The sequence below is a fragment of the Myotis nattereri genome, assembly GCF_964212035.1.
Source record: "Myotis nattereri genome assembly, chromosome: 3".
NCBI lineage: Eukaryota > Metazoa > Chordata > Mammalia > Chiroptera > Vespertilionidae > Myotis > Myotis nattereri.
In genome coordinates, this window is record NC_138077.1 from 209,975,254 (window position 1) to 209,996,556 (window position 21,303).

Consider the following 21,303-nt stretch of genomic DNA (forward strand, 5'->3'; position numbering starts at 1 on the left):
TAGTGGCCCCCTGGGGTGGTGCGTCACCCGTGATGATGGCCAGAGGGTCTGGGCGACTGCACAGCAGGTCCAGGGGCCAGCGTGAGGATCCCCCAGTGGAAAGTAAATGGCCCGTGAGCTAATGCCACGGAAAAAGCAATCAGTGCAGGACGGAGCCTGAGAACTGGGGATGAGTCACCGGGATGCCTCCTGATCAATGGCCAGCTGCTGGCAACACCGACAGCCACGCTGATCTCATTTTGAAAGCAGAACTCCTTTTCGCCCTGATGTTTTAACTCTGATTTGAGGACAAACAGCGGAAGAGAGAAGTGTCTGTGAGAAGGCACATGCCCGCAGGGGTGGGCAGGTGGGTGGTGTGACAGTGATGCGCAAGGGGGCTTAGTCAGCTTTCTCTGCAGTGTCTCTAACCTTGAATTTTTGATCCGTTTCCCCCTTTCTGTGGAGGCCCCCCTCCCAACCCCACCCAGGGGCTGTATACTCACTCCCTCAGCGCCTCTGAGTGTGCCCTGCGCTGGTATCCCGCATGCTTTTTTCACGGACTCCACACACATCCTTATAGTAGGAGCTACAATTCTTCTCGTTTTATGAAAGGGGCACGGAGACTCAGAGAAGTGTGTTCCTTTGTCCAAGTCGCTCCCAGAACATGTCTGCCTGACCCCAGGGGGGCGAAACTAAACCAGCACCTGGGCACTTCCTCGCGTCCCAGCCACCAGACTGGGAGGTGGGCAGCGTGGAGGAGTGCGCTGGGCCGCAGACACCAGACGGAGGCGAAGCTGAAGGGGCATCCGGGGGAGGACGCAAGACTTGGCGGGAAACCCAACAGCCCTCTCGCCTCAACCCGTCCGCGGGAGGCTGAGACCCCACCCAGCGCGCAGGAGGACAGCAGCCCGCGGTGGGGAGCGAGCGGGGTTGCGCCGTCGGGGTGATAGAGCGCAGTCCTGGTCCTTGCCGAAAGGGAAAACGCGGGCCCAACGCGAGGCTGGCGGGGCGCACCCAGAGTCCGCTCTCCCTGCAACACCTCTCGGCCCCCTGGGCAGCCTCGAAAGGGGCAGGAGGGCACACCTGGCAGCTCCATCCAGAGCTCAGGGAGTCTTTGAAGCTTCCTGGAACGGTGGTGAACTGGGGTCCCCGGGACTGAGAGACCCTCCCCCCACCCCCCGCCCCGCCGGAGACTCAGAGACAGAGAGACAAAGAGAGACCGGGTCCCGGAAGAAGAAGGCGAGTGCCGAGGAGGAGAGGGAGCCAGAGCCGCGACCAGGAGAGGGCGGCGAGGGCGCGCGCAAGGCGAGTGTCAGGTGGAAAAGTGAGTGTCCGGCGGAGGGTGGGTGAGCCAGGGGCCGGGAGCAGAGCCAGGAGGCGAGGGGAGACGCGGCGAGGAGGGAGGAGGCGGACGGACGGACCGACGGGTCCCAGGGCCAGGAGGCAGGGAAGAGAGCAGCATCCTCGCCTCCAGCCTAAGTCCTGGGCGCACCCTGTCCCAGAGCGCGCCAGGTAGCCCACCTTTGTCGCCGCGCACAGCCAGGTGAGGTGGGAGGGCGGGGCGGGGGCGGGCCAAGGCCAAGGCCAAGCCTTACCTGGACGGCCGGGGAGGCGGGGGCCGAGGGACGCCGGGCCGAGAGCCTGCGGGAGCCGAACGCAGCCGAGGGCCGAACCGCGCAGCGGGGACGGCGCGGAGAGGTGCGCGGGCGGCAGGATGTGCCCGGGCTGCGCGGGGGCTGGAGGGAAGGGGGCGGGGGCGAGGGGCGGACGGGAGGGGAGGGGAGGGGCGGGAGCGCGGGGAGGGGGCGGGGAAAGGGCGGTGGGAGCCGGCTCCCAGGCCCCCCGCGAAGGGGCAGCCCCGGGCCGGGCCGGGCCCGCGCGCTCCCGGCGGCGCGCCCTCGCCAGCTGCGCTCGGCGTTCGGGGCCCGCTCCCCAGAGGCCTAGCCGCCGCCGCGAGTGCGCGGGGCAGACAAAGGAGGCAGACAAAGGCGGGCGCAGCCGGGCGGCGCTGCCGGCACCGGGCGAGGCGGGCCCACTCCTCCCGGTGCGTAAGAGCCGCCTCGGCGCGGCCCGGGGCGCGTGGGACGGGCGGGGCGCGGGCAGCGGTGGCGCATCTGGAGCGGCCCCGCCGGGAGCGGGCAACAAAGGGCCACGGCGGGGGGTCCCTGGCGGACCCCAACAATGGATCGGGCCTGAGCGCTCAGCTGCTGCCGCGTCTGGCCCAGTAGGGGCCGGCCGGTCCCCAAAAGGATTATTCCGCCTAGGCTGTCAAATGGGACAGAAGAAATGCCGGTGGCGAGGGAGGCGGGACCCGGCACCGCGGGGCCTTTGTACCCTCCGAAAGTACGCGAAGTGGGGGGCGGGGTTCTAGGAGAGCTCGCTCTTGGATGTAAGGGTTTGGGGTCTTCAAAGCTCTACCTGGTGAGATTCCCGGGTGCTGGCGACCGCACCAATGCTCGCCCCCCCCACCTCCCCACCTCCCCACCCCCGCCCTCCGCTCCCCGGGAAAGGAAACAAGACAATCCTTCCACCCAAGCATCACACACACACACACACACACACACACACACACACACACGCGGTCCGGCTCTCGCCACGCCCTGTCCAAAGTCTGTCTGATGCTCCCCAGCCCGGCTCTGCCTGGACAAAGCCAGCGCTCGAGACTGGCTCATCCATCACCGCGCGGGGCGCCACGTCCTGCCGACCCTGGGAGTCCGGGAATGCTGTGTGATGGGTCCCGGGGCCCCCATAACTCACGGCGGGGTCAGCGGGGCCGCGGGCGCTGCAAAGATCAAAGAGCGGTGGGGCGGGACCGCCGCGCACGCGGAAAGCCGCAGTCTCGCCTGGCGCGCAGAGCTCAACCGTGGCTTCCATTTCAACTGTTTTGTTTTTTGTTTTCTTTCTTGAGAGTATGGCACATTATGGCTCAGCGGCTTAAGAGCGCTGCTCAGGAGGCAGGCAGGATGCCTGGGCTCCTCTTCTGATGCCATTCCCGTCTCCTTGGGCAAATCGCTTAACCTCTCTGAGCTCATTATCATCTCTAACTCTCAGGGTTCAAGGATTAAGGGCAAGGTCCTGGCTTCATAGGAAATGCTCTAGAACAATTAACTGCTATTGTTATTGTCATAGTTTCAGCCTGATGGGCGGATTGGTGAAAGGGCTAGACTGCTTATTCACTGGAGGGTTTGAATCCCTTATCTCTCAATGCCTACTGAACACCCGCTATGTGCCAGCTCTGTCCCGGGCACTGGGGCTACAGTAATGAACAACATGAACCAGACTCCCTGCTCTCATGGAGCTGACATTCTAGTGAAGGAGACAGATGAGAAGCAAGTGAACAAATATCTATATCATATGCCAGATGGTAATTAGTACTATAAAAAAAAGCAGCATAAGTAGAGAAAACAGGAAAGGGAAGAGTTATTTTACATAAGGTTTTGAGGAAAGGCCTCTTTGGTAAGGCAGTTTTTTTTAGCAAAGAAAATGAGGTAACGAGCCGTGAGGAGGAGAGTGATGCAAGCAGAAGGAAGAAACAGTGCAAAGGTCCTGAGGCAGGAGAGTGCTTGGTGTTTGAGAAAGAACAGCAAGGCTGGGGCACAGAGAGATGATGTCAAAGATGGAGAGGATCATGGGAGCATGCAGAGGCCACAGTAAGGACGTTGACTTTTAGTCTGAGTGCGATGGGAGCCGCTGGAGGGTTATGCGCAAAGCAGTGACGTGACCTGACTTGGGTTTTAACAGCGACTCCCTCTGGTTCCTAAAATCGAGAAAAGACGGTAGTGGGGCAGGGAGAAAAGCAGGGAGACCAGTTAGGAGCTGAGCAGAGAAGAGGGGATGGTGACTTGGGCCCGGGAGGGGGACAGAGGCCATGATTCTCCTTTTCAAGGCTGAGCTGTGGCCGGGCATTTATCGAACCAGCAGCAGATTATGAGATACTCCGGTTTGAAGGCTGCTGCTGTGAACCAGCAGGGAATCTGTTGCCGGGCTTAGACCCTCTGCTCCTTATGTTCTCCCAGGGCGATGCCGTGGGAAAAGGTGGATGTTAGGGGAGGCCGGGGCTCCTGTCCCATCCAGGTTATGGTGACTCTCGGCCTCTGTTTCGCCATCTGTAAAATGTGGTAGTTGAATGGCCAAAGTGGAAACAACTCAAATATCCATCGACTGATGAACTGATCAACCAAATGTGGTATATTCATCCAATGGACTGTTATTTGGCCATAAAGAGGAGTGAAGGCCCAGAACACACCACATCTGGATGAATCTTGACAACATTATGCTAAGGCATAAAAGCCAGACATACGAGGCCAGATATTGCATGACTGAGTTTATGTGAAATGTTCAGAAGAGGCAAGTCCATAGAGACAGAAAGTAGACTAGCGGTTGCCGGGGCTGGGAAGTGACTGGATTTGGCCAGGCACTGGGTGAGGTGCTGAACTAAAAGAATGAATGAGGCGGGATCTCTGCTTAGGGGTTGTTCCAACTGGCTGCTAATGTGTGTGGAATTTTTTTCTTTTTGGAGTGATGAAAATGTTCTGGAATTAGACAGTAGTGATTGATGCACAACTTTGTGACTCTACTAAAAATCACAGGATTGCACACTTTAAAAGGGCGTGGCCTGTGCACCAAAGGGTCTCGGGTTCGATTCTGACCAAGGGCACCGACCTGGGTTGCAGGTTCATTCTGGCCCCTGTGGGGCATGAGCAGGAGGCAACCAATCGATGTGTCTCTCTCACATTGGTGTTTCTCTCCCTCTCTCTCTCTCTCTCTCCCTCTCTCCTTTTCACTCTCTGAAAAGCAATGAAAAAAAAATCCTCGGAGGAGGATTCACAAAAGAGAAGAAAAGTGTGGTGGTGGTGAACCTTACGGTTTGTGAGTTGTATGTTAATAAAGCAGTTATTTTTAAAAAGTGGCAGTTGAGCTAGATCAGGGTTTTTACCCTGTGGTCCAGGATGACTTCCGGGGGCCTGGACACGCCTAACATTGTGGAAGGCATGTAGTGTCTCTGCGCACTTGGGCAGAGGTTCAGATTTTAAGAAGAGATGATCTTTAAGTCTTCCTGACCAACAAGGGGTCAAGGACACTGGGGAGTCAGCTGACCTCTGGGAAGGGATGGCCAGTTGAACTCTGTCCTGGCTGGAGTGTGTGTGTGTGGGGGGGGAACGGGCAGTGTTACTGGCCTAAGTCAGGGCTTTGGGTCTGCAGTGGGCAGTGGATCCCAGGGTCTGGGGCAGCTGCACAGGTCAGGCCTTACCCCAGAAGTCCAGCGAGGGAGGAGAGGAGCTGTCTGTCTGCTGCAGTCCCTTGGATAGGCATCTTGGGCCATGATGATGCATGTCCTTCCTTAGGCACCTTGAAGGCTGCCTGGTGCTTTGGGACATGAAAACAAGGCAGGAGGGACACTTAAGCATGATGGCTGGTCCGGAGTGTTTGCTCTAGGGGCTTAGGTACTGTGTGTCCATTTTAATATCGTTGTCATAACAGCCATTAATTGAGCATTTATGTGCCAGGCATTGCGCACTCTGTATTTTTACAAATGTTATTTCATTTACTCCCGTCCAACTCTATGGACTTGTTCCTACCACTATCCCAGTTTACAGATGAGGAAACTGAGGTTGAGAGAGAGCAGCTGTGTCAGCAGCGGTGGTGGGAGAGAAACAGCAGGTTGGATACACGAGCAGCGGGTGCGTGTGGGGGCACCGCGGTGAGCATTCCACATCCGTTGCTTCTTTTCGAAAGCAGCTCTTCTCTGCACACCACGCCAAAGCACTGAAGTCAAAGGTCTTTGCTCCTTGTCCAGGCTGTTAGGATTTGAGTCAGGTAAGTGGCAATGACCACTGCCTGCCATTGTTTCGTTCCTCCATTCTTTCATTCACTCATTGAACACACATACGTGGAGAACCTGGATTTGGCCAGGCACTGGGTGAGGTGCTGAACTAAAAGGATGAATGAGGCTTGGTCTCTGCTTAGGGGTTGTTCCAACTGGCTGGTCCCTGAGCATTGGGTGGGACTGTCACCAGGCTGTATGTGGCTGACTCTGTGACTCCCCCACCTCCCTGTGTTTGGTGTCCTGGGAACCTTAGGCAGGGGTTGGATCCATGATTTCGCCTGTGATCAGCCTGGTGTGTATGGGAGGGACTTTGAACGCATCTTAGCGGTCTGGACACTGTTGTCTGTTGCTTTTCCCAGTTCACTCATTGGTGCTTGCTCGGTGAACCCCAGGAACCCTCATTTGCCCATGCAGGCCTTAGTCTGTGCAAGGCCTTTCTTTGCAAAGACTTTGTTTGCATCTTGCCTTCTCTTAGTTTCCATTTAAATGTCCCCTGGGAGTGATTTTCTCTCTGTCCCCATTGTACACCCTCAGGGACCTGCTCCAGTTGGCAAATAAGCTCTCCCTCCTCCTAAACATCCATCCTTCCCTCCCAGACACCCTCCTACATATTGTCCTTATGGAGAAAAATATGCAAATAACTTTGAAAAACAGTCTCCCAGCAACCGGGTATTCAGAAATGTAATACATTAACCCCATCATGTAATCTGGGTCCTTCGACCATCCATCATGCTGATGAGATTAAGATATGAAAAACCAGATGCTGCAGAGCCCTGTGGATGGAAATGACAGATGAGTTTGCATAGAGCTCCCCTCCAGCCCCCGGTCCCTGCCCCAGCCCCAGCTTCTGGGCCCTCATGGAACCCAAGGCCATTAGAGGTTTAGGAATATCTGTCCAGCCTGTTCCTTTCACAAATGAGGAGAAGAGGCCTTTTAGAGATTAGGGGTCAGATCAGTTCGAATCCTCATCTGTCTCCCACCTGCTTTCCTCTGTTTATGGCTGACTCTGAATCCAAGCCCCAAGCCCAGGCATTTTCATCTACGGGTTTTGACAAAGTGGGCACCCCAGTGTCAAACAAAGGCTGTTGGGACCTCAGTTTCCCAGTTGGAAAAATGTAAGTGGTGGCTTGTGTGTCCCCGAATATTTCTCCGGAGTTCTTTAGCTGCGTGTCAGGATGGGTGGCTTGCACTGTGTCTTCTCAGGGCAGAGGGCCTGGCATGAGCCCCGTGCTGCTCACACTATGCCCTGGAGGCCATCCCACAACAGTGGCTGGGCTCTGAGCTCCTCCACCTCAGGTCCCAATCCTAGGGGGCCCTTTACAAGGAATCACCACCCTAAAACTGCCACTTCCTGTCACCAATGAAAAAGCTACTTGAGTAGCCTCCGGAGCAAGCATGTCAAACTTGCGGCCAGCGGGCCGCATGACGAGTTTGACTTGCTTGCTCCAGAGAGAAGCAAAGAAGGATGTCCTCTAAGGATGTCCACTTTCCCCCGTGGCCAAAGCATCACAATAATTAAATCTCAAGGAGCCAGGGACACCTCCACAAACCAGTGAGCTGCTTGGCTGGCTCTGCGTGGAAATGGTCCTCTTATGCAAGGCATGATGTGAGCAGGCTCCCCAAGTCTGGAGAAGAGTTGGTGTGTCCCACATGCGCCGCCTGGTGCATCAGTTTCTGAAAAAAAAAAAAAAAATCATCCATCCCTGTGGATTAAGCATTGCAGTTTTATGAAATGCGGACTTCCCTTGGGAACTGCCCAAACCCATTGTGGTGATGCCCATACTTTCTTGGGCATCAGGGCCCCTGGGGAGCTTGTTAAAGGGCCAGTGCCATGCTGTGCACACAGACGGATCTGGTAGGTCAGGGAGGCCACGGCTCCTAGTGTTTAATGGGCTCCCCAGGGATTAAGATGTAGATTTCCAAAGGCTCCTTTTGAGACCTGCTGTGCTGGCATTCCTGGCTTAATGGGCCAGGTTAGGTATTTTTTCCTCTGCCCCCACCTGAACGGAAGTGTGTAAATGAAGATTTGAAGGCTTCTGGGGTAAAGGGGGGGTACAGGTCCCCAACATTGCTGGCTAGATCTGTGTACCCACAGATGAGTGTGACTGCTGACAAGCTCTTGTCAGCGACAAGGTCTATGGCTTCTGATCCTGACTTGTTTCTCATAACTCCATAGCCACTTCTCTGACCTTAGGGGCTGAAAATAAGTTGAATTCCTGGAGTTAGACTAGGAGTTAGAACTGGATTTGTACTCCAAATGTGTGATTTTGGAAAATTAGCGAACATCTCTGTGCCTGATTTACCATCTAGAAAGTGGGGCTGTATAATGGGTGCCTAGCTCCTAAGGTTAATGAGGGAATGAAATCAATGCTTGAACATGAGTGCTCAATCCATGTTGGTAATTTTAAAATTAATCATTATCTCCCAGAGGCCTCACAGCCCTTTCAGAGTCGGGGAGTGGGGCAGGGAAGGGATGACTCACGAGCTAGTGGCAGAAGACACCTCTGCCCGCCCCTCCCTCACTAGCTGTGTGACATTTTACTTCACTCCTCCTCTAAACCTCGCTGGCTCATTTGTAAAATAGGGACAATTACCGTCACTGTCGCGTAGAGTTGATGAGAGTTTAGCGAGATAATCCACGGACACACACAGCCCAGCGCCTGGTATATATTAAGGCCAGCGGTTGTTAGGGTGCATGGGCCTGGGGGGGTGCAGTCAGGCTGGTGAGGTTCCGGGTGGGGGTGGGGGCGTCCCAGGTGCACCCGGGTCCGCCCCTGGCCCCGCCCCGGAGCCGGCGGATTCGCTTTCGGTTGGGCGGCTGCGTCCGGGAACCCGCAGAAGTCGGAGCCGGCGGAAGATGTCGCTGTCCACAGTTCCCAGCTGTGACTCCACCTGCTCCGCACCAGCAACGCGTGCCCACCCCCTACCGCGCCTCCTGAGCGGGAGAAATGCCCTGGGGGAGGAAGGTCGTAGCGATCCGACCCGGAGACCGAAATTGCCTTTTTTCGCGCTCACCCGAAAGTGAGAGGAGGCGGCGTGGCGCCCCGGGATCGCCTGCGCGGAGGCGTGGCCCCGCCCCTTTCCAAGCCCCGCCCCCGAGGCCCCGCCCCCGGCGCTGCTCCCTCCCGCCCCCGCTCCGGCCGCTGGGGGGAGTAGGCGTGTCCCCCAAGCGGCCTCCGGGACCCGCCGCCGCGCCGCGGACGTCACGAAGCGGCGCCCAGCCGCGCGCATTGAGCTGGAGGCGCCAGTGGTCCGGTCCGTGGTTCCCCGCGCGGGGCCGGAGCCGCGACCCGCGAACCGAGGCCGAAGCGGGTGCCGCGGGAGGGAAAAGGGCGGGACTCCCTCCGGGGAGGGACCACCCGGGCCGGGGTGGAGCCTCCTTCCAGCCCGGCTTCTCCTCCCGCCGGTGCCGCTTTCCGCTCCCGGCCCTGCGCCTCCGGCCTCTGCGGCCCTTCCGGCCTTTCCTACCCCCGAGACAGCGGGTGGGTGGCCAGGGAACAGGCTAATCGCGGCGCAGCTGATGCCCTCGAGGTACGACGCCAGCGGGGGGGGGGGGTCGTCCCCAGCTGCCCTGATCCTGTGTTCAGGGGGGTCCTGCTCCGATCCCCCCAGGGGGAGGGGAGGGGAGGGGCGGTGGAGGCAGGCGGGCCCCAGGTGCCTGGGTCTCTGGAACTAGCCCTCACTCCGGTCCCACTCCCTAGGTGACGGGAAGGATGACTACGCTCACGCGACAGGACCTCAACTTTGGCCAAGGTAGAGAGGCCGGGCCTGCCGACCGGGAGACCTGCCGACCGGGTCCGGGGCGAGGGCGGGTCTGTGCGGGCGGACTTTGCTGAGCGCGCGGGTTGCGCCCCTTGCAGTGGTGGCCGACGTGCTGTGCGAGTTCCTGGAGGTGGCCGTGCACCTGATCCTCTACGTGCGCGAGGTCTACCCGGTGGGCATCTTCCAGAAGCGCAAGAAGTACAACGTGCCTGTCCAGGTGAGCCACCATGGCCGGGCCGGCGCCGCCGGTCACCCCCTAATCCCAGAGTGGGCAGGGAGTGGATGTTAAGCGTCTGTTTCACCTTCAGGCCCGGTTCCCCTCGTTCTCCAGCGGGGGGACCTGGCCTCCAGGTCCTGGCGGCTGCTGGCAGCCTGACAACCTCCCAACCCCCGCTGCTGCAGCGGCTCCTTCCATCCCCTCTGAGCTGGGAGTTGCCCTCCAGGAGTTAGGGACCAGGACTTCGCAGCGGAGTTGCCCTGGGGCATGGTTGTATTTTAAGAGTTCTTGAAGCTGGTCTTGAAGTTGCGCTGAGGTTGGTTGGGGGAGAGGATTTCTGTAAACCTCAGGCACCTTCCCTCTGCCCTCACTTTCCCTAATTGTAGGTTAAAAGGGAGACACAGCCCCCCAATACTCGATTCCCAGTCTCTAGAAGTGTCTGCCCCTTACAAGGCACTCAGTAAACATTAGAAGAAACATTAGAATGCTGGAAGTGGTGGGGCTCGGGGAATGTACTGGGAAAAGGAAAAGAGCAGCAGCGTTGCCTGGGCACCCACTAGGTACATACCTCACTGAATCCTCACTCTGCCTTCGAGATCTTCACAGACGAAGTTTGTTAAAGCTCCAAGAGGCAATTTGTCTAAGGCCACATGGCTCCTTCGTTCCAGATTCTTAACTTTTGAAAACTGATTCAATTTCTGGATCCCTTCTCTTAAAGAAAATGCCCATATACTCAAACACAACGTAGGGGTTTCTCAGACTCTGGAGGAGCTGAAGGACCCCACGTTAGGAAACCCTCATGCTGGACGTGCTAACGTTGAGCCTGAATCCGTACCTTCTGGCTTCTCCCCGTCTGTGGGTGATGCGGAGTTCTGAGCCCCATGATGGGAAGCTGGTCTCTCAGGTGGGAAGCCTGGGGAGCTGCCGGGCCTCTCTCCGAAGGCAGGCAGGCTTGGGCTCCTGGAGGGGGTGGGGGAGGCTTCCCAGAGGTGCTGGGGCCTCACCAGCCATCATGGCCTTGTGCGCAGATGTCCTGCCACCCGGAGTTGAACCAGTATATCCAGGACACGCTGCACTGTGTCAAGCCGCTCCTGGAGAAGGTGAGGGCACCGGCCCACCTCACACCCGATATGGGATGGGGTGATGCTGGACCTGGCAGGGGACCCAGGGCTCTCACACCCAGAGGCCTGTTTCCTGCACCCTGGAGACCCCTGAGCCCAAGGACAGGCCCCAGGGCACGTGGGCCCAGAGAATGGTGTGCTGGGCTCTGTGAAAGGTGTGCTGGGCCCAGAGCCGTTGTAGATGGTTCTGGGTGGGGCCTGCCTGGGTGGGTTCTGGGTTCTCACATCTGTTTCTCTCCATCCACCCCCAAGTTCCATCTGGGCTTCGCCCATCACGGTGTCCGCCTTCTGTGACCCCTAAGGGGCCCAGGTAGTCTCTCCCTTCAGCCTGTACCACTCATGTCAAACATCTCTCCAGGGTCTTGGGGACCCTGGGCCTAGAGGCTGAGCAGGGCTGTGAATGGGCCCTTTCCCACCCTTCCTGGGGTAGGGGTGCGGGGGAGACCCAGTTCCGGAGTAGGAGATTTCTGTCCTTGCAGAATGATGTGGAGAAAGTGGTGGTGGTAATTTTGGACAAAGAGCATCGCCCAGTGGAGAAATTCGTCTTTGAAATCACCCAGCCTCCACTGCTGTCCATCAGGTGAGCCGCCTCTCCGCCATCCACCTGCTAGACAGTGCGAGGTCCTTAGGAGTATCCCACCTTCATGCCTTTAAGCAGCTCCCAGAATACCTTGGGGAAATGCAAGGCATGCCAACTTAGCAGGCAGGCCACCCTGTGGTCTCTGGACATCACACAGGTTACATGGAGATCCTCCCGTGTCACACGTGGGAAACCATGGCACTGGTGAATGGCTAGTCCCAACCTCCTCTTTTATAGATGGAGAAACTGAGGTCCAGAGATGTGACATGAACTACCCAGGGTCACCCAAATGGTGGCAGAGCCAGGACACAATCCAGGGTCCTAACTTCCCATCAAGTGGTGTAATCCAGTCAGTTGGTTTGGCTCAGTGGATAGGGCGTCGGACTGCGGACCAAAGGATCCCATGTTCGATTCCGGTCAAGGGCACAAGCCTGGGTTGTGGGCTTGATCCCCAGTTGGGGCATACAGGAGGCAGCCAACCAATGATTCTCTCTCATCATTGATGTTTCTCTCTCTCCCTCTCCCTTCCTCTCTGAAATCAGTAAAGATATATATTTAAAAAAAAGTTGACCTTGGGCAGGAATGTTGGCTGGTCAGCTGCTGGCTTCCTGTGGTGAGATCAGGACAATAGAATGGCCTTGGGCAAGCCCTTTGCCCTCTCGGCTGGGGTCCTGGTCCTCAGATGGGAAAGGGGACATTAGCATGTTAGAACCACCTATAGGGGCTCTCTACACCCCTTTCCCCCATCCTGGCTTAGTTAGTCTGGGATGGGGCTCTGCACTGGTTTTAAACTCCCCTGGTGACAGGTAGCCCCCTTAGAAGCCAACACTCAGAAGGACTAGAGGGGCTCGGGACCCCATCTGCTTCTGGGGTTGACTGCTTGTGGAGGGGGGCACCAGTGTGACAGACCTGCCTCTTCTCTCCCTCCCAGCTCGGACTCCCTGCTGTCTCACGTGGAGCAGCTGCTCCGAGCTTTCATCCTGAAGATCAGTGTGTGTGATGCTGTCCTGGACCACAACCCCCCAGGTGAGCTCACCTTCTACTGCCTCTTCCCTGGGCGTTTCCATGGCTATCTTGGGTTGGTCTATGTTCTCAAGTTCCTCTGAGCCTTGTCTCTTCCTGCTTTTTAGAACTCCTTTCAAAGTCTGCGTCCTCCAGGAACTTCCCTGGTTAACTCCACTCTGTCTTCAGTCTCTGTTTACTTGTGTCTTGTCTTAACACTTGCTTTCGTTACACTTTGATCTCTGGGGCTGCTGAGCCACTAGGGAGGTGGGAAGAGACTCTGCCCAGTGGCAGGCATGGTGTGGCCCGGCCTTGATCAAACGCTTGCCTCCTCAGGCTGCACCTTCACCGTCTTGGTGCACACGAGGGAAGCTGCCACTCGCAACATGGAGAAGATCCAGGTCATCAAGGTGAGATGAGACTGGTCAAGGGGGGTGGGCAGTGAGACAGCGGGAGGCTCTGGTAAGCAGATGCCACAGTTCTGAGTGGGAGGGAGCTGCCCGTGGGCATTGCACCCATAACGTTGCTTAAGACAGTGCCTGGCACCCAGTAGGTTCTGGTTGTGTGCTAACTGCGGCCACATGCTTGCCATTGCTACACCTGGGCTTGCAGCACTGGAGGAGTGGGCTGTGTGCTGGGGCCCCCAGCTCAGTGAGGTTCTCCTTTCTGACCCCTTTCAGAATTGGTGCTTGGGCTTATTAAGTCACTTAGGTTCCCAGCCCAGCTCTGACTCACAGGCGTGGCCTGTCTAGTGGAGGAGCCCGGGATTCTGCACTTCCCTAGTGATTTGATGGTCCCCAAGTCTGAGGGCCCCAGCTCTGGAGGTAGAGGGGGAAGGCAAAGGGAGGGCAGGCAGGTCCAGCGCCCTTCCACCCCGTCACCTGGATTCCTCCCTAGGACTTCCCCTGGATCCTGGCAGATGAGCAGGATGTCCACATGCATGACCCCCGGCTGATACCCCTAAAAACCATGACATCAGACATTTTAAAGGTGAGCTGCATGGGGACCAGGTATGCTTTATTTAGGGTGTGCTTAAGGCCTTGTGGACAAAGCTTGGAGGTTACTAGGCAACACCTGGCACAAGGCTCCTCCCATCCCCTTTCCCTTCCCCATCCCGGCTGTGGCCATGCAACCTGTACTTGGAGAGAGAGAGAGAGATCTGCCTGCCAGGGGCTTGCAGACCCTCCACATAGGGGCCCTGACTGCCACCTGACACGGCTGTGTGTTCCTGTCCGTTAGATGCAGCTCTATGTGGAAGAACGAGCTCATAAAAACAGCTGAGAGTGTGTCTGCCCCCATGGATGCCACAACTATCGGACTTTGGGGGCCCCCAGCCTCGGGCAGCGCTGCAGGGCCACCCCGCTTCCAAGTGCTCTTATTGCCTCTGTGCGGACTGCCCATCCTCCAGCCCGGAGCTGCTCAGGTCTGGTTGCCTTCACGGAGGAATGGCCCCCCAGGAGGGCAGGAAGGTGCTGGGATCTCAATTTCTCAGCCTCCCGGGGTTCAGCCGGTCAACACTGTCTGTCTCAAATACTGTGCTGTGAGTTGTTTCAATAAAGGGCCCCAAGGGCTGACCTGGGCTCTCACTAATTGTATTGGGAGGGGCAGGTGCAGAGCCCGGACCCCTTACTCCTTACCCCTAGACCCAACCCCAGGCTGGTTTTACTGGGAACATTTATTATGACAAGTGAGAGCCAGACAACAGTGGGTTTGCCCAGGGTTAGAACTGTGGCAGGAGGTCCCGGGGCAGGGGCCTCCCTGCCCACCACAGGCTCATCTCTTGCCTGGAGGAGACCTTTGGCACTTAGCTGGCGGGGACAGAGGGCAGATGAAAGGCTATCGGATCCAGACTGTCAGAGGGGTTTGCAGAAACGAAGTCGGGAGGACAGGTTATTAAAGTACGCATTCCATGGCCGTGGCTGTTCCCGCTCTCGTTCCTGATTCTGCTCCTGCCCCTGCCCCTGCCCCTGCTCCTGCTCCTGTGTGGTCTCGGGCTGAGTTGTGGAGGCTGCTGGGTTTCTGGTCGTCTTAGGGCTGATGATGATGCTGCTGTTGGTGACACGGGGCCCATACCAGCCTGCCCAGAACTGGGTGTCTTGGCCCCCATGCTGGAAGAGGATGTGGCGGACGCCTGGAGGGTAATCTGAGAAGGTGTGAGAGACCTGGAAGGAAGGGAGAGGGAGTGACCACCAGGACTGGGGAGGGGGTGAGATGGGGTGACTACTCAACTGGAGAGGAGAAGGGGGAGTCCCAGGTGGGAGAGCTGGGCCATCCAGGCCCTGGGGGAAGTGGATGGCAGGCTAGCAGCTGAGGTCTCACCTCTCTCCACTGGGCATCGCTCCACTGCTCGATGGTCACAGGTGGGGGCTCGAAGGAGGCCAAGACGATGTAGTTGGCTGAGACCAGCTGTACTCGGATGCTGTAGGTGCAGCCACAGTCTGCTCTGGCAGCGAACCTAGGGGAGGCTGGGCTTTAGGACTGCACCCCAAGACAAAGGGTGGCCCTGGCGGTGGGCAGGCAACAGGCTTACAGATTAGAGTTCCGTTTCCCTGTGGGGCCCATGAGGTCCATCTTCAGTGCTCCCTGTACCCCCAGGGTGTGCAGTCTCTATCTGTGCCGGCCTCAGTTACCCCATCTGGAAAAGGGCAACCCTTTTGGGTATTTCAGAGATTGCATCTTAAAAGGCAAAAGTCTCTCTACAGAGATAGTAAAGGCCAGGCTGTGGGTTCAATGGAAGATTCAAGGGGTGGCCTGTGTGGTGTGGGCTGGCACAGAGCTCAGCCCTGCTATCTCCCCCGCCCCCAGCAGTTCTGCACACCCCTCAAATCCCACCCGCCCACCCTCAGAGTGGTGGCCCTGGGGCCCTGTTTCTGCCATGTGCCAAGGCAGAGCGGCTGGCACAGCTCTGTGCAGAGAGGAGCTTGAGAAAGAGTTGTGGGATAAATGGTGGAAGGGGGCAGGGGAGGCAGATGAGAAGGCATGTGCGCAGATGTGAGGTCTGGGAAAGCTGGGTCTTGGGTGTCTTGCTCTCGTGCATGTCTGAGATAACTCACCTGTAGGCCTCAGTCTCCCCATCTGTAAACTGGGGTTAAGGTTTATCCCCTCCTGATGTGATGGTGGGGAGGCCAGGAGGTGCTGCTGGATGAGCAAGTGCTGGGTCTGTCCACAGGAGGTGTGTGTTGGGGGTGGAGGGGGCAGGGAACAAGCCAGCCGGGTTGGCCTGGCTTCGGGGACTACCCTTGCCTTAGGCACTGCTGGGCAGAGTGGGCACTCCCTCCAGGTGTTCTCAGGTAAAGGGGAGGATGCAGTGTGGGGCCGGGCCTCACTCACCAGTCCTTCACCACGATGTCAGGCCGGATTGTGTCCATTAGCTCCTCCCAGTAGCCCTCAGCTTTGAGGTTCACCATCTGGGACTTGAGGCATAAGCTGGGGAGCAGAAGGAAAAGCTTGTATTCCTAGGTATGCTCTGCGCGGCCTGCACCCAGGGAGGTGGTTCAGGGGACTCAGCAGTGTGTCCCCTGACGGCTACAGGACAGCTCCTGGCTGGTGCTGATGCTGGCTCCGACCTCGGTGTGGGCCCATGAGAAATACACAGGGAGTTGACTCCCTTGTGCCTGGGCAGCACCTGATCCCAATCTGTATGTATACCCAGTCTCCCGGGGCCCCAAGAACTCGCATTCCTCGGTTATGGACAGCCTGTGGACACTCCTGACAGCCCACTGCCCCAGGGGCTCCCAGCCCCCTTAAACCGGTCCCCACCCCCAGTCACTGAGTTTACTTCTGCCCCAGGAGGCAGTAACTGAGCTGGTTTGGGGAACACCTCCTTTGAGCTTCACAGAGGCCCTGAGGTAGGCAGGCCTGGGGTTTGGCAAAAGGTGTGCGACCCTCTTCCTCCAACACAGCCTGCTCAGTTCAGTTTCTTACTCATAAGATGTGACGAAGTACTTCTTGACCTTGGAGTCAGGAAAACCTTGCCCATGGCCTCCAGGTAAGTGCTCCACCTTCCAGTGGTCCCCCCCATTGCGGTCGATTTTCCAGGATCTCATACCCTCTAGGAAAAATAGAAGCCTAGTAAATGTGTAGCCTGGTCCTCCCCATTTGGTACGAGGGTGAAATGCAGGGCTCGCTCATGCTCTGATCTCCAGGTGTGCACCCCAATTGTGCCTTGGAGCACCCCTACAAAGTTAAACTCCAACCCATTCCCACCTCTCCCCCCCTTGTGCCTGACCAGCTTGACTCCCACATGAAGCGGGGGGAAAACTATCTTCACTTGATGCCCTTTGGGAAATACCCAAGTTTCAGTTCTCAGAACATTGTGAAGGGCCTGTGCTGGTACGTTTGTTCTTAATGGCTAATATGAATTTGTCCCAGTGGGGAATCACTCCGTTGACAACTGACATCCTCACTATGTAACTAAGATCGGGAGGGTGTGTGGTTTGTTGCTGGGTCATAGGACCCTCTGGCCTGGGTGGGAGGGATGATAATCAGGAGAAGGGGCGCCTCTGAGTCGGTGGCATGTAGTAACCCCATATTCATGGGAGCATCCCCACCAGGCTGGCTCACCATGTCCTGGTCTCCCTCTTCAGAGAGAGCTGAGAGGAACTTAGAAAACTGGCGTGTTTCTCCCCAAGGTTTTCCAGAACAATCACCAGGGGAGCTTTTCCAAATTACCCCCCTGCTCCCTCTATAAGGAACCCACACCTATTCCCTGTGTGCCCAGGGTCCCCCCAGTAGAGAGCCAGACGGGTATACAGGGCTCCGTGCAGGCAAGGCTGCAGGCTGGGGTTGTGAGCTGAGCTGGTGGCTAGGCTGGGCAGCTTCTGAGAGGGGCCTGAGGGCCTCCAGCAGCTGAGCATTTCTGGATCTTTGGGCAAGACACATCTCGCTTGCGGCCCAACATTCTCCTCTACAAAATGGAGCTAACCCTCCTCACGCAGCCGACTCCTGAGATCCACGTGAGGATAGAGAGAGAAAAACAGGCATGAGAGGGATTCTAAGTAAATAAACAATGCCTGTTCATCAACTGCTGCCGTGGCCCCAATAAGGAGCAAGGTGCCTGGCATGTAGTAGGTACTGAACAAAGGAAAACACCCTGGCAAATACAAGAGAACTCGAGCTAAACAGGGAACTCAATGATGTGATTGCAGTCACCTCTCAAACTCCTCATTTTCATCTGTATAATTAGGGTAATGGGAAGATTATTGACATTTGGGAAGAGTTCAGGCTAGTGCCTCGCCCGTAGAGGAAGCCTCCTAAACGTTAGGCAGCTTGGACTGAGCTCAAGGGGGAAAGGTGGACCTGCAGTTGGTTGATTCTTCAACGAACGTTTTCTTGAGCCCCTGCTATGTAAGGTCTAATTGTGGACACTGGGTGTACTGTGGCAAGCTAGATCCACTAGGTCCCTGGAACTTGAAGGGGAAAAAAGAGAGATAAAAAGGTAATTCTAGGGTATGAAAAGTGCTATGAAGGAATTAAATGGGGGTGATAGGACGGAGGTAGGGAGCACTGTTTCTGGATGGACCAGGGCAGGTCTCTGAACTGAGACCTCAAGAATGAGGAGGAATCAGGGGAGCCTGGTGGGGGCTCAGCTTTGGAGAACATTCCAGCTAGTATGGGCATAGCAAGTGCAAAGGCCCTGAGGTTCCCGAAAGGGAGGAAGGAAACCGCCCACCTTCAGCACATGGGTTGCGTAGGAGGTTCCTGCGGAGGATGCACAAAAAGTAAAAACTCTTCCAGTCAGACACAGGCTCGTCGTAGTCCTCGTTGATGAAGCCCTCATGCAGGCTCTTGCGTTTCCAGAGGGTCATAAGGTCGATGAGGTCCCGCCAAAGGCTGCAGACAAGGCGGCAGTCCAATACCAGCTGACGGGCAGGCACGTATATGAATACCTCCAGCAGGATGTTCTCAGGCAGGTCATTGATGGTGAGCAGGGCCATAGCTGGGGTGCACACACAGGCCTGTGTGTGGGGTTGCGGCGGGGGTGGGGCTGGGGGTGGGGGTGGGGGTGGGGCAACAATGGTGGTTATGAGCCCTGATCAAGGAGGTGGATTCCTCAGATCTTCAGGGTCCTGGGCCTGGGCCCCCTAATCCTGCTTCTGTTGTAAAACAAGAGGGGTTAAGATAAAAAGCATTTGAGCATCCTTCCAGGACATAGCAGGCCCTCAGAATATGGACTAAGTTTTAAGGGGCCTTTTCCCCCATTAAGGAAATAATTGCTTAGTTTTAAGTTGGTGGGCCTGGTGAACAGTAAGATTCTGCCAAGGCCACGCTGTTGGCTGTGAACTCTGTAAGGGTCTGTGGTGATATTGTAGTGTATGAGTTCACTGTCATAAGATCTTTACTACACCCCCAGACTGTGTCACAACTTCATTAAGTGGTGGGGCTCGTACGGAGGCATCAACTTCTCTCCACGCTGCTGCTTATGGCCTGAAGTCCGATGTGATAAAACACCCAGACGAGGAGCTGCTCTACCCATCCCAGTTCTGGGGGCGAGGTGTCAAGCCAGAGCCCACTTTTTAAAAATACATTTTAAAAAAAAATTGATTTCAGAAAGGAAGGGAGAGGGGGAGAGAAACATCAGTGATGAAGGAGAATCAATGACCAACTGCCTCCTGCACACCCCACACAGGGGATGTACCCTGAAGAAACAGAATGGTGACCACCTGGTTCCAAGGTTGATGCCCAACCACTGAGTCACACTGGCTGGACCAATTTTTTTTTTTAAAATTACTGATTTTAGAGGGAGAGAGGAAGGTGTGTGGGGGGGTGGGGGGGTGGAGGAGAGAAACATTGATTTGTTATTCCAGTTGTATATGCATTCATTGGTTGATTATTGGACGATGCTCTAACCAACTGGGCTACCTAAGGCCAGAGCCCACCCTGAAATGCCCAGAAACCGAAAAGCAGTTTGAGGGCCTGGGTTTGAACCCTGGCCTGCAGTGACCGACCCAGAAGCTGTGTAAAGGTGGTAACTGACATCCAACCTCAGATGGCCCAGGAAAGAATTCAGCACAGGATGTCATTACTAACACTTCTACCATCGGAGCAAAACAAAACCGAAACCAAAACCAAGAGCACCTTCCTCTTCCATCTAAACTGCGCAAGGGTGCTGAAGAATTTACCGTCACTTGCCTGGGGGTGGGGGGTGGGGTGTTTCCCATAACACAGATCACTAAGCTGATCCCCTGGTGGGTGGGGGAGGGAACCTTCACCTACACCGAGAGGCACTGGGAAGACATCCTTTTCCACAGAGCCTGGGATAAGGAAGCAGTTCAGATTCTTTAGGCTCCTGTCCCCCAAAAATGAGGGGGCGCAGAGAGGAGCATTTTAGCATGGCAGAGAATAAACAATAGATATATAAGGCACTCTGTACGGTGTGCAAAGTATTATGATGGATAAAAACTTTGATGTGGCCAGATCTGATATTTCAGGAGAAACTGTAAACAAACAAACAAATAAAATGGAACCTGTGACTTTTTAAACATCGGTGGCTTCTAAAAGCACTGTCTAGGCAAAGGTGGCTGGGCTGTTCGGTACCCACAACTCCTCACTCGGGCGTCCGAAGCCTGGTCTTTGGCTCTGGTCCCCGGTAACCACTCCACCCACCCGGTTTGTCCTTCGTGGGCCCCGCCGCGCGGGGTGGGGAGCGGAAGGGAAGCCCGTCCCGGGGCGTGTGCGGTGGGAACTCCAGCCCCAGAAGCCACCTCGCACTTAGGGGGCTGCCCACGTGCCCGGCCCCAAGTCGCGCGCTGGCCTCTGCTCCGTGGACCCTCCCAACGACCCCCCCAGGCGCTGTCACTGCGCCCGCTTCTCCGAGGGGAAGTCGGGCTCCCGTGCCAGGCGGGGGTGCCGCCCGCGAGGTGCCCGGGACGTTCGCCTGCTGGGGCGTGGCCCGGCCGCCCGGCCCGGAGTCAGACTCAGGGCGGGGAGACGCCGGATGCCCGCAGGGCGCAGAGCCGGGAGCCCCGCCCCGCGGCCTCCGGAGCCCCCGCCCGCTCGCCCGCGACGGCCCGCGGGAGACGCCCGGTGCCCCTTCCCTGCTGGCGCCGGACACTCACCCTCTCGCGCCTGTCGCCCCCCTGCCTGTCCTGCTGGCCGCGACCTGAGCACCGGGCGGGACGGCCGGCGGGACGGCCGGCGGACCGAGCTGCGCATTGACTCGGAGTCCGAGGCCTCGGCGACTCCGTGCGCTCCGCCCCGCCCCCCGCTGACGTCACGCGCGCCCCGCCCCTGGAGCCGACCCGGTGACCTCGGCCTCGCTCTCGAGCCGAAGGAGTCGGGAGTCCTCGGGGCCGGGCCGCACGTCGGGAACCCAGGCCCCGGCCTCCTCCTTTCCCTCCAGGCGGCGTGCGGCTCGGCCGCCGGGACCGTTCCTTCCCGTGGCTTCCTCCTGCCTCCGGGGAGCCCGAGGCCCGTCCCTGCACCAGCCGCTGCACCGACCTCTCAACCTGCTCCCCAAATATGAAAGGGAAGTGAAAGCGGTAGGACCCGGACCGGTGGGCCCTTCCCTGGAGGGTGATTGCTGAAAGCGAAAGTCAGTCTTTTTTTCTTTTGTAAGTTTATTTTTATTATAATTTTTTAAAAATATTTTTTTATTGATTTCAGAGAGGAAGGGAGAGGGAGAGAGATAGAAACATAAATGATGAGAGAGAATCATTGATTGGCTGCCTCCTGCACGCCCCACACTGGGGATAGAGCCCGCAACCCAGGCATGTGCCCTTGGCTGGGTTCGAACCCGGGACCCTTCAGTCCGCAGGCCGATGCTCTACTCACTGAGCCAAACCGGCTAAGGCTGTTAAGAGTTTTTTAAAAATAT

General features: G+C 57.1%; 2 protein-coding genes across 6 annotated transcripts; one reads left to right on the plus strand and one right to left on the minus strand.

The window, feature by feature from the left end:
* The first annotated feature begins 1,181 nt into the window (after positions 1-1,181).
* Positions 1,182-14,402, plus strand: MAD2L2 (mitotic arrest deficient 2 like 2). 5 transcript variants are annotated; one of them, XM_081085553.1, is made up of 9 exons: positions 1,182-1,303; positions 9,508-9,559; positions 9,667-9,785; positions 10,814-10,885; positions 11,386-11,486; positions 12,418-12,512; positions 12,825-12,898; positions 13,386-13,478; positions 13,728-14,402. In XM_081085553.1, exons 2-9 carry the CDS (start codon positions 9,520-9,522, stop codon positions 13,767-13,769), a joined length of 636 nt encoding a protein of 211 aa, XP_080941679.1. In that variant the 5' UTR covers positions 1,182-1,303; positions 9,508-9,519; the 3' UTR covers positions 13,770-14,402. The 5 variants fall into 5 exon arrangements, with proteins under 5 accessions (XP_080941679.1, XP_080941676.1, XP_080941677.1 ...); XM_081085550.1 differs by lacking the exon at positions 1,182-1,303 and adding an exon at positions 1,359-1,522; XM_081085551.1 differs by lacking the exon at positions 1,182-1,303 and adding an exon at positions 1,793-2,023.
* On the minus strand, positions 13,475-20,693 carry FBXO6 (F-box protein 6). The gene is made up of 6 exons (XM_081085543.1): positions 20,546-20,693; positions 18,160-18,583; positions 16,413-16,539; positions 15,819-15,914; positions 14,808-14,943; positions 13,475-14,650 (listed from the first exon to the last, which is right to left on the minus strand). Exons 2-6 carry the CDS (start codon positions 18,422-18,424, stop codon positions 14,342-14,344), a joined length of 933 nt encoding a protein of 310 aa, XP_080941669.1. The 5' UTR covers positions 18,425-18,583; positions 20,546-20,693; the 3' UTR covers positions 13,475-14,341.
* Between the last annotated feature and the right edge of the window lie 610 nt (positions 20,694-21,303).